The sequence below is a fragment of the Bufo bufo genome, chromosome 9, assembly GCF_905171765.1.
Source record: "Bufo bufo chromosome 9, aBufBuf1.1, whole genome shotgun sequence".
In the NCBI taxonomy this organism is placed as follows: domain Eukaryota; kingdom Metazoa; phylum Chordata; class Amphibia; order Anura; family Bufonidae; genus Bufo; species Bufo bufo.
This window is the reverse complement of record NC_053397.1, coordinates 114,860,066-114,872,934: the sequence shown is the minus strand read 5'-3', so window position 1 is coordinate 114,872,934 and position 12,869 is coordinate 114,860,066. Positions and strand designations below refer to the sequence as shown.

The 12,869-nt window shown below is 47.3% G+C and overlaps 1 protein-coding gene across 1 annotated transcript in view; it reads right to left on the bottom strand.

Moving 5' to 3' along the window:
• Nucleotides 1–2,873, bottom strand: part of GORAB (golgin, RAB6 interacting) — a 156,545-nt gene extending 153,672 nt beyond the window's left edge. The window contains exon 1 of the mRNA XM_040408028.1: nt 2,685–2,873. Coding sequence (XP_040263962.1) covers nt 2,685–2,760 — 76 coding nt within the window. The 5' untranslated portion in view covers nt 2,761–2,873. The remainder of the gene's footprint in view (nt 1–2,684) is intronic.
• Nucleotides 2,874–12,869: the final 9,996 nt, after the last annotated feature.

Below are 12,869 nucleotides of genomic sequence, written 5' to 3'. Positions count from 1 at the left end.
TTTTTTTTTTGATGGTGATCATCTGAGAGGTTAGGTCACGTGATACTTTTATAGAATCGGTCGATAGGGATGCGGCGATACTTAATATGTCTACTTTTCTTTTTTTCCCAATTTTTTTTTTTTTACTTTCTTTTGGGAAATGGAGGCTTTTTTTTTTTTAACTTTAACTTTTATATTTGTCCCACTGTGGACTTCACCTTTTTAGGGTTTGATCCCCGTTTCAATTCAGTACAATACATTCGGAACAGCAGGACGAGAATGCTCGTCCTGGAGCGCAAAGTACTGGCCATTTAGGACGAGCATTCTCGTCCTGGGTCGTTAAGAAGTTAAAGAGAACCTGTCACCAGGATTTTGTGCATAGAGCTGGGGACATGGGCTGCTAGATGGCCACTAGCACATCCGCAATACCCAGTCCCCACCGCTCTCTGCTCTTTTATTGTGTTAAAAAACCTTTTTGATCAGAGCTGGAGCGCCGAAATCTCGCAATGCGCAAGCTAGCGCATGCGTAGTTCGTTCCCTGTGCTGATGCCAGCACAGGGAATGAACATGATGCCGACACTGCGCATGCGCTAGCTCACGCATTGCAAGATTTCGGCGCTCCAGCTCTGTGACGTCAGCCAGCAAGGAGGAGATTCGGAGGACGCGGGGCGGTGCTGGGCTCCTTTCCGCTTGACTCATCTCCGGACACAGGACTCATATCAGGTCATTTGCATATTGATCAAAAAGGTTTTTTAACACAATAAAAGAGCAGAGAGCGGTGGGGACTGGGTATTGCAGATGAGCTAGCGGCCATCTAGCAGCCCATGTCCCCAGCTCTATGCACAAAATCATGGTGATGCATGCTCTATTGGGCTCAGACCAGGTGATTTACTTGGCCATTCAAGAATATTCCACTTCTTTGCTTTAATAAACTCCTGGGTTGCTTTGGCTTTATGTTTTCGGTCATTGTCCATCTGTATTATGAAACGCCAACCAATCAGTTTGGCTGCATTTGAGCACACAGTATGTCTCTGAAAACCCCAGAATTCATCCAGCTGCTTCTGTCCTGTGTCACATCATCAATAAACACTAGGGAACCAGTGCCACTGGCAGCCATGCATGCCCAAGCTATCACACTGACTCCGCCGTGTTTTACAGATGAAGTGGAATGCTTTGGATCATGATCTGTACCATGCCTCCGCCATACTTGTTTCTTTCCATCATTTTGGTAGTCCCAGTCCTCCGATACTAATGAGCGCTCATACTAATGGAAGCGCTCATTAGTATTCGCCCCATAAGACGCAGGGGCATTTCCCCCCGCTTTTTGGGGGGGAAAGGGGAGGGGAAATTAGTCTTATGTGGCGAAAAATACAGTATATCCTGGAGAGTGTTGTTCACTTGGTTGACTGTTGTGAAGGGGTTTCTCGTCACCATGGTAATTATTCTGCGATCTTCCACCACAGTTGTCTTCTGTGGGCATCAAGGTCTTTTTGCATTGTTGAGGTTACCAGTGCTTTTTCTCAGTATGTACCAAACTGTAGATTTTGCCACTCCTAAGGGTCCATTCACACGGCCATAGCGTGTTTTGCGGATTTGCAAAACACAGACACCGGCAACGTGCGTTCAGTATTTTGCGGACCGCACATCGCCGGCACTAATAGAATATGCCTATTCTTGTCCGTAATTGCAAACAGAAATAGGACATGTTCTATTTTTTCGGGAACGGAATTGCGGACCCGGAAGCGCGGGTCCGCAATTCAGTATACGGGCAGCACATAGTGTGGCCCCATAGAAATGAATGGGTACGCAATTCCATTCCGCAAAATGCGGAACGAAATTGCGGACATGTGAATGGGGCCTAATAGTGTAGCAATTTCTCGGATGGGTTTTTTCTGTTTTCGCTGATGAAGGATTGCTTGTTTCACCTGCATGGGGAGCTCCTTTGACCGCTTGTTTACTCCTTAGCAAAATCTTCAAAATGCAAGCACCACACCTCAAATAAACTGCAGGCCTTTTATGTGCTTAATTGAGAATGAAATAACGAAGGAACAGCCCACAACTGCCCATGAAACAGCCTAGGAGTCACTTATCCAATTACTTTTGGTCCCTTTAAAAACAGGGTGCCACATGTAAAAAAGAGCTGAAACTCCTAAACCCTTCATCCAATTTTAATGTGGATACCCTCAAATGAAAGCTAAAAGTCTGGACTTTATGGCCAATATATAACTATAACTTGATTTTTTAGTAAACAGGTAAAAAAATATATATATTGTGTCAGTGTCCAAAAATATATGGACCTAACTGTATATGTTAACATTTTGCAAGTACATGTTAAAATTAACCTTTACTCAATGTACGGATTTGGAGTATTTTGGGCACAACATGGGCATAGCTACTGTGAGGGGCACAAACACCTTAGTCACACCACTGGCTGTAGATAAGGACAAACCGGGTTGAAAGACACCTTACAGGCTACAATCGCCTTGCTCTGCATAGGGCACACAGTCTCTACAGGTACTAATACACTGGGCAGTACACCTTTACTTACAGGTGTACTTACCATCTTCCCCAAAACAGGTATTGTTTTCATGTAACTACTTCATGACAAAATGTGCCCAATGAATCCAGGGAAGTCCCTCCGTGTCTATAGACCGCACAGTCCTCACAGCGCCCCGAGAGTAGTTTTCATCCCCACAAAACTGTACCTTGCGGAGGCCTCATCCTCTTGAGCTCGTCCTCAGAGAAGCCAGGCCAGCCAGCCATTCGTGCAGAGGCAGACATACAGACGACCTCTCGTACTGTAGACGGTGCAGCTTCCGCCTCACAGGCAGCATGCCACGTCACAGGGTAGTAACTAGAACTCAGTGACTAGAATGGAGTTGCTCCTGGTAGGTATGATGTCATAGGAAGAGGCGGAGTCTCGTCATCCATGGGGGGCGGGGCCTCATGATTTGCAGGAGATTCTTCTTGTCAGTATGTGGATGGCAACAATGATTGTCCTTTTTGGGGGTCATTTTGCAGGGGCTGAAGGGAGCAGGAGTGATCATTGTACTGGAGACTGTATGTTAGAGGCATCTGAAGAGAGATTTACATGGGGCTGAAGGCAGGGAGTTGCTAAAGGCAGGGGGAATTATCTATTTTACATGAGTCTGGAGGGGCTGAAGGCAGGGGGAGTGATGTATTTTACATGGGACTGTATGCAGGGGGAGTAATGAATTTTAAATGGGACTGTATGCTGGAGGGGCTGAAGGCAGGGGATGTGATGTATGTTACATGGGACTGTATGCTGGAGTTGCTAAAGGCAGGGGGAATTATCTATTTTTCATGAGTCTGGAGGGGCTGAAGGCAGGGGGAGTGATGTATTTTACATGGGACTGTATGCAGAGGTGCTGAAGGCAGGTTGAGTGATGTATGTTACATGGGACTGGAGGGGCTGAAGGAAAAGGAAGTGATGTATTTTACATGGGACTGTATGTGGAGGGGTTAAAGGCAGGGGAAGTGATGTATTTACATGGTACTGTATGCTGGAGGGGTTGAAGGCAGGAGTGATGTATTTTACATGGGACTGTATGTGGAGGGGTTAAAGGCAGGAGTGATGTATTTTACATGGGACTGTATGTGGAGGGGTTAAAGGCAGGAGTGATGTATTTTACATGGGACTGTATGTGGAGGGGTTAAAGGCAGGAGTGATGTATTTACATGGTACTGTATGCTGGAGGGGTTGAAGGCAGGAGTGATGTATTTTACATGGGACTGTATGTGGAGGGGTTAAAGGCAGGAGTGATGTATTTTACATGGGACTGTATGTGGAGGGGTTAAAGGCAGGAGTGATGTATTTTACATGGGACTGTATGTGGAGGGGTTAAAGGCAGGAGTGATGTATTTACATGGTACTGTATGCTGGAGGGGTTGAAGGCAGGAGTGATGTATTTTACATGGGACTGTATTCTGGAGAGGCTGAAGGCAGGGGGAGTGATGTAGGGCTGCAACGATTAATCGATAACTGGATTCGTTGCCGATGAATCCAGTTATCGAATAATCGTCCGATTCGTTGCTATCTGGGGCGGGAGCGGGCGGTCAGGGTCCTTTATCGGCAGTAACTTTTACTTCAACATTAAATCAGCCCATCTTTATTAACTTACAGTGAAGCTCCGGTAACAGGCAGAGCGGGTGGCGGCTTTACGTCACTTACTCACGTGACGCGCCTGCTTCATTCATAAAGTGGGCGGAGCAGGCGCGTCACGTGAGTGAGTGACGTTACGCCGTCGCCCGCTCTGCCTGTTACCGGAGCTTCATTGTAAGGTAATAAAGATGCGCTGAGTAAAAGTTACTGCCAGAATAGTCTGCTGTGATGGGGAGGGGAATCTGTGGATGGCACTGTTATGGGGAGGGGGATCTGTGGATGGCACTGTTATGGGAGGGGGATCTGTGGATGCCACTGTTATGTGGAGGGGGATCTGTGCACTGTTATGGGGAGGGGAATCTGTGGATGACACTGTTATGGGGTAGATCTATGGATGACACATAGCATAAGATGCTATATAGTGTCATCTATAGATACCTAGATACCCCCATATCAGTGTCATCCACAGATCCCCCTCCCCATAACAGTGCACAGATCCCCCTCCATATAGCAGTGGCATCCACAGATCCCCCTCCCATAACAGTGCACAGATCCCCCTCCCATAAAAGTGCTATCCACAGATCCCCTCCATAACAGTGCACAGATCCCCCTCCCCATAAAAGTGCTATCCACAGATCCCCTCCATAACAGTGCCATCCACAGATCCCCCCCCCCATAACAGTGCCATCCACAGATCCCCCCCCCCCCCCATAACAGTGCCATCCACAGATCCCCCTCCCCATAACAGTGCACAGATCCCCCTCCCATAAAAGTGCTATCCACAGATCCTGTAATGACCGACGACACGCACAGGGAGGAAAACAGGGAAAGCCCTGCCCAAGGGAGAGGGAAAGGTGGTGACCCCTAACTCACCTTGCGGCTGGCACCTGACTGCCCTGACGTCCCTAGACGGGTTCCTCACCCGTGCGGCGATCACGTGCCTAAACCCTGGCTTTCCCTAATATGAGCCCTGGATAGTGAACAGGCCGGTGGGATCGCTAGTCCACACCACTATCACTAAGAGGGAAACACCAGGGAGAGGACAGACAAAACATACAAACACATACACCCAGGTGGGCGACCACAATAAACCAAAAAGGTCCAACAGGGATCTGGAGGGTAGCGTACTGGACCAACTACCAGCGAACGCAGCAACACAGCTCCAGAAGGTCAGAATAGATGTCCAGGCAGGAAGTTCTATCTCTGGCAACCAGAGAAGTGTGAGAGAGAAATATAAGGAGGTCTGGGAGTGCTGGACAAGGAACAGCTGAGGAGAAGGAGCTACGGATCCCTGAGTGAGCCAAAAGGGTTTGCTAAGCAAACCCAGAAAGCTACCATAAGGAAAACAGCCCTATCTTAAATAGAGCGTGCAGCCAACCGCTGCGACTTCCTGACCCCGGGTATAACGGAGTCAGGCGTGGTCCTCGACACCCTCATGACAGTACCCCCCTCTCTACGAGGGGCCTCCGGACACTCAGGACCAGGTCTCCCAGGATGAGAGGCATGAAAAACCCGAACTAACCTGTCGGCGTTTACCTCAGACGCAGGAACCCACATTCTTTCCTCGGGACCGTAACCTCTCCAATGCACCAGATATTGAAGAGAGCGGCGGACCCGACGAGAATTAACAATTTTGGATATCTGAAATTCTAGGTTACCATCCACGACAACAGGAGGGGGTGGCAGCGGTGATGGTTCTAGAGGTGGAACATATTTTTTGAGTAACGACTTATGAAAAACATTATGAATTTTAAAAGTCTGAGGTAACTCCAGGCGAAAAGCCACGGGGTTGATGATGGCTACAATTTTGTAAGGGCAAATAAACCTAGGACCCAGTTTCCAAGAGGGAACCTTCAATTTAATATTCCTAGTAGACAACCACACATAGTCATTCACTCCTAGGTCCGGACCTGGCGACCGTCTCTTATCAGCCATGCATTTGTATTTACCTCCCATATTTTTCAAGTTAGCTTGCACCTTCTGCCATACCGATGAAAGAGATGACGAAAACCGTTCCTCTTCGGGAACCCCAGAAGACCCCCCCTCTTTGAAAGTACAGAATTGGGGATGAAAACCATATGCACCAAGAAATGGTGACTTGCCAGTGGATTCCTGACGACGATTATTTATGGAAAACTCAGCTAACGGTAAATATGATGACCACAACTCTTGGTTTTCAGACACAAAACATCTTAAATATGTCTCAAGGTTTTGGTTGGTACGCTCAGTCTGTCCATTCGACTGAGGATGGAAAGCAGAGGAAAAGGACAAGTGTACCCCCAAACGAGAACAAAAAGCTTTCCAAAATTTAGAAATAAACTGGGTACCCCGATCCGAAACAACATCGGAGGGGACCCCGTGAAGCTTCACGATTTCACTGACGAATACCTGAGCAAGAGTCTTAGCATTAGGTAGTGCGGGTAACGCAATGAAGTGTACCATTTTGCTAAACCTGTCCACTACTACCAAAATAACTGTTTTACCCGCAGACAAAGGTAAGTCAGTGATAAAATCCATTGACAGATGTGTCCACGGTCTATTGGGAATGACGAGTGGTAATAGAGACCCTGCAGGACGTGTATGTGAAACTTTTGCGCGCGCACAGGTAGAACAAGAAGACACAAAATCCAATACATCCTGACGCAACCTTGGCCACCAAAAACGACGAGACAATAGTTCCAAGGTTGCTTTACTACCCGTGTGCCCAGCAAGTGCCGAATTATGATGTTCCTTTAATAATTCAAAACGTAAGTTCAACGGTACAAACAATTTCTCTGAGGGGCAAGAGACCGGGGCGTCCCCCTGGGCCTCTAACACCTTCCCCTCCAAAACAGAGTGTACCGCAGAAACAACCACTCCTCTTTGAAGAATGGGTACCGGATCACTCACATTACCCCCTCCAGGGAAATAACGAGATAGTGCATCAGCCTTGGTGTTCTTTGCCCCAGGACGATAGGTAATCACAAAGTTAAACCTGGTAAAAAATAGCGACCACCTAGCCTGTCTAGGGGTGAGACGCTTAGCTGATTCGAGGTACAGAAGATTTTTGTGGTCCGTAATTACAGTGACGGGGTGGACTGCCCCCTCTAAGAAATGACGCCACTCCTCAAACGCAAGTTTAATAGCTAATAGTTCCCTATTGCCAATATCGTAGTTCTTTTCTGCTGCAGATAGTTTTTTAGAAAAGAAAGCACAAGGACGCCATTTGCCAGGAGACGGACCCTGAGACAGCACCGCCCCCACTCCCACCTCTGACGCATCGACTTCAACAATAAAAGGCTGAGAGACATCAGGTTGGACCAGTACAGGTGCTGAGGTAAACCTCTCTTTTAGAGAGGAAAAAGCAACTTTAGCGGCGTCAGACCATTTAGAAAAATCAGTCCCCTTCCTAGTCATGTCAGTAAGCGGTTTTACAATAAGTGAATAATTTATTTTTTAATGAATTTCCTATAGAAATTCGCGAAGCCCAAGAACCGTTGTAGTGCTTTGAGGTTCTCAGGAAGATCTCAATCTAAAATTGCTTGGACCTTCCTAGGATCCATACGGAAACCTGACGCAGATAAAAAATAACCCAGGAATTGTATCTCCTGAACGGCGAAGACACATTTTTCAATTTTAGCATATAATTCATTCGTCCGTAGGACCTGCAGTACTTGTCTGACATGCATCTCATGTGTTTTCAGATCGGACGAATAAATTAAAATATCATCTAGGTATATTACCACAAACCTGCCGATTAGATGACTAAAAATGTCATTAACGAAATGTTGAAAGACGGCAGGAGCATTGGTCAGACCGAAAGGCATAACTAGATTTTCATAATGCCCCTCAGGGGTGTTAAACGCTGTCTTCCACTCATCCCCCTCCTTAATACGAATCAGATTGTAGGCACCCCTAAGATCAAGTTTGGAGAACCACCTAGCACCCGCAATCTGATTAAACAGGTCAGGAATGAGAGGAAGAGGGTATGGGTCTCGGATGGTTATCTGATTTAATTCGCGAAAATCTAAGCAAGGACGCAGGCCCCCATCTTTCTTTTTAACGAAGAAAAACCCTGCAGCCACGGGTGAAGAAGAGGGTCTGATGTGTCCCTTAGCCAAGCTCTCGGAGATATAATCTTTCATGGCTTGTCTCTCTGGACCCGAAAGATTATATAACCTGGTCTTGGGTAATTTTGCACCGGGAATAAGGTTAACCGGGCAATCATAAGGACGATGAGGTGGTAACTTCTGACAACCCTTTTCAGAAAAAACATCCTCAAAGTCCGAAATAAATGTAGGTAGGGTAGTTATGGAGGCGACTAAGCAATTGCTATTTAAGCAATTTTCTCTGCACTGCTCACTCCACTCCAATATCTCCCTGGCCTGCCAATCCACCACTGGATTGTGCGCTACCAACCAGGGAAGACCCAGCACTACCGGAGTGGGAAGCCCCTCCAGAACATAACCTGAAAGCATCTCGTTATGGTGGTCCCCTACCCGAAGGTGTAAATTATGAACCATGTGCGTGAGGTTTCTCTGAGACAGGGGAGCAGAATCAATAGCGAATATGGGAATGGGTCTCTGTAAAGTACAGAGAGACAAACCCAAAGTGCGGGCAAAATGGGCATCTATCAAATTTACCCCTGCTCCACTGTCTAGAAAGAAAGAAATAGTCTCCGTCTTATCACCAAAAATAATAACCGCTGGCAACACAAATTGCGATGTACGTATGGAGGAAACGTATACCCCCCGGCTGACATCCTCCACACAGCCTGGGGTTAGTAGTTTTTCCGACGGTCTTTTGTTTCTGAGGAAAGAAGGACAGACATTAATGAAATGACCCCTCTCCCCACAAAAAAAACAAACCCCACGCCTACGGCGAGCCTCAGGAGGACGGACCTGACGAGTAGTTCCTCCTAGCTGCATAGGCTCGTCTAAGTCCGTACAGACTAACTGCTGCTTGGGAGGGGTTACCAATTGCTCCGGTTTTTTCAACCTGACCCTAAGGCTTCTATCTATTCGGATAGAAAGGGACATAACCGCATCAAGGGAAAAGGGGGTCTCATATAATGCAAGCGCATCCTTAACCCTTTCGGATAACCCAGAGCAGAACTGACTCCTGAGAGCCGGGTCGTTCCATTGGGTATCCGTAGCCCACCTACGGAATTCAGAGCAATACTCCTCTACCGGCCGCTCTCCTTGTAAGAGTCTCCGTAATCTTGATTCAGCTAGGGCGACTCGGTCAGGGTCATCATATATGAGACCCAAGGCCCCAAAAAACTCATCCACTGACCGAAGAGCCTGGGAATCAGTAGGTAAAGAGAACGCCCAGGACTGCGGATCCCCCTGCAGCAGGGAAATAACAACCCCCACCCGCTGATCTTCATTACCAGAGGAGTAAGGGCGCAGTTTAAAATATAACTTACAGGCCTCACGGAATGTCAAAAACTTGTCCCTTCCCCCAGAAAATCTGTCAGGGAGAGGGACCTTGGGTTCAGCAACAACCTGGTTACCAGTAGCAACCGCTGGGCTTGCAGTCAGTTGTAATTGCTGCTGTTGCTGGAGGACCGACGCCTTCAATCCTACCACCTCCAAAGACAGGCCATGAAATTGTTTGGACAGAGCAGCAATTTGATCCATACTGGATTCTAAGTAGGTAAAAAAAAAAATTATTTTTTTTACCTACACAAAATAAGGGCCAGAGATAATGTAATGACCGACGACACGCACAGGGAGGAAAACAGGGAAAGCCCTGCCCAAGGGAGAGGGAAAGGTGGTGACCCCTAACTCACCTTGCGGCTGGCACCTGACTGCCCTGACGTCCCTAGACGGGTTCCTCACCCGTGCGGCGATCACGTGCCTAAACTCTGGCTTTCCCTAATATGAGCCCTGGATAGTGAACAGGCCGGTGGGATCGCTAGTCCACACCACTATCACTAAGAGGGAAACACCAGGGAGAGGACAGACAAAACATACAAACACATACACCCAGGTGGGCGACCACAATAAACCAAAAAGGTCCAACAGGGATCTGGAGGGTAGCGTACTGGACCAACTACCAGCGAACGCAGCAACACAGCTCCAGAAGGTCAGAATAGATGTCCAGGCAGGAAGTTCTATCTCTGGCAACCAGAGAAGTGTGAGAGAGAAATATAAGGAGGTCTGGGAGTGCTGGACAAGGAACAGCTGAGGAGAAGGAGCTACGGATCCCTGAGTGAGCCAAAAGGGTTTGCTAAGCAAACCCAGAAAGCTACCATAAGGAAAACAGCCCTATCTTAAATAGAGCGTGCAGCCAACCGCTGCGAATTCCTGACCCCGGGTATAACGGAGTCAGGCGTGGTCCTCGACACCCTCGTGACAGATCCCCTCCATAACAGTGCACAGATCCCCTCCATAACAGTGCACAGATCCCCCTCCCATAAAAGTGCTATCCACAGATCCCCTCCATAACAGTGCCATCCACAGATCCCCCCATAACAGTGCCATCCACAGATCCCCCCATAACAGTGCCATCCACAGATCCCCCATAACAGTGCCATCCACAGATCCCCCCCATAACAGCGCCATCCACAGATCCCCTCATAACAGTGCCATCCACAGATCCCCTCCATAACAGTGCCATCCACAGATCCCCCCATAACAGCGCCATCCACAGATCCCCCATAATAGTGTCATCCACAGATCCCCCATAACAGTGCCATCCACAGATCCCCCATAACAGTGCCATCCACAATTTGTTTTAATATGGCCTTTGAACATAATTTTTTAAGTAAAATCATATAAACCCCTTTTTTTTGTCATTTTGATGTTTTTCCCGATTAATCGAGGAAATTATCGACAACTAATCCATTATTCAAATAATCGTTAGCTGCAGCCCTAGAGTGCTGTATTTAACATGGGACTGTATGCTAGAGGGGCTAAAGGCAGGGGAAATGATATATTTTACATGGGACTGTATGCTGGAGGGGCTGAAGACAGGGAGAGTGATGTATATTACATAGGACTGTATGAGGATGGGTTGATGCAGGGGGAGTCATGCATTTTACATGGTACTAGTACCATGGTATGAATAAAAGTAAAGATGGTACTGTATGCTGGAGGGACTGAAGGCATTTTAATATATATATTTTTTTTTTAACATGGGACTGTATTTTCGAGGAGGCTGGAGGGAGGGGAGTGATGTTATTTACATGGGACTGTACATTGGGGTAGAGATGTTTTGTAGAATGGGACTGAATGTTGGGGTGGAGTTGCTCTATATTGATATAAAGCTGTGCTCATAGGTCTGTGATGATTGTGACTTTTTCCAGACTGATTGTCGTTCCAGCAGTGGGTAGGTCATTCGTCCAGGAGACATTCAGAGAGAAGGAAAAGGGGACCTCCTGTATGGGTGCCTTAAAGGTAAATGGTATAATTAGGGCTCATGCATGTGTGCTGCAGACCGCAAATTGCGGTCCGCAATGGTCGGGCACCGACCGTGGGCCAGCCGCATGCGGATCGCGACCCCATTAACTTGATCCGTTCCGCAAAAAGATAGGACAAAGTCTATCTTTTTGCGGAACAGAACACCATGAAAGCACTCCGTAGTGCTTCCGTTCGGCACCGCATCTCCGGATTTGTGGACCCATTTAAGTGAATGGGTCCGCATCCATGATGCGGAATGCACACACCTGGTGTCCCAATACGGCCACGGGCAGCACACATTCGTGTGCATGAGCCCTTCAGGAAACTAATCTGTCCCTGTTAGGGTCCATTCACACGTCCGCAATTTCGTTCCGCATTTTGCGGAACGGAATTGCGGACCCATTCATTTCTATGGAGCCGCACTTCTGGGTTCGCATTTCCGTTCCCGAAAAAAATAGAACATGTCCTATTCTTGTCTGCAATTGCGGACAAGAATAGGCATATTCTATTAGTGCCAGCGATGTGCGGTCCGCAAAATGCGTAACGCATATTGCCGTGTCCGTGTTTTGTGGATCCGCAAAACATGTTACGGACATGTGAATAGAGCCTTAATGCTCTAATGGAGTGCTACCCTGGCCACAAAGAAGCCTACATATAGAGCACTCGCCCTGATAAGGGCGACCGCATCCTGAATCTGTCCCTCAAATAAATTGCCCTTATGTAATTCCCTATATGCATGTTTTGCTAAATGCTATGCTCATCAGGGGAAGTAGTTATATAAGGACAATAGATGTTTCATTATACATTGGGACATCTGGGTATGGGTCCCACTTGTCGTAAACTATGGGCTATAGATACCAGACTGATTCCGAGGTATCTATGGTTAAGTCAAGCAGATGGTGCATGACAAATATCTTGGGTAATACGGGCAGATAGTGCCTGACTACCTAGGTAGGGCTTTTATGAGGCTAGCATTGATAAAAATAGCAGCAAGATACCTACCTGATACCTAGGTAGTCAGGCACTATCTGCCCGATTTACCTGAGATATTAGTCAAGCACTATTTGTTTGACTTTACCATAGATACCCCAGCATCAGTCTGTTTGTTCATGACAAGTGGGACCCGTATCTGGAGTTCCCAATGCATGTTTAAACATCTATTGTCCTTGTTTTGTGGCATGGATTGGCAGGTTTTCTGGCTAGCGGTCTAAATACCGGCTCTTGGTTAAATGAGGACCAATTACACCCTAAAGGATCGAACACAATTCATGGAACAACAAATACAGAAATAGTCAACCTCTCTAGCAGAACCCTCACTTGTTCTGAGGTTTCGGTCCCTAGCAAGGGACTGTCCTTTGTCCCCACACGCAACTTTGATCTCT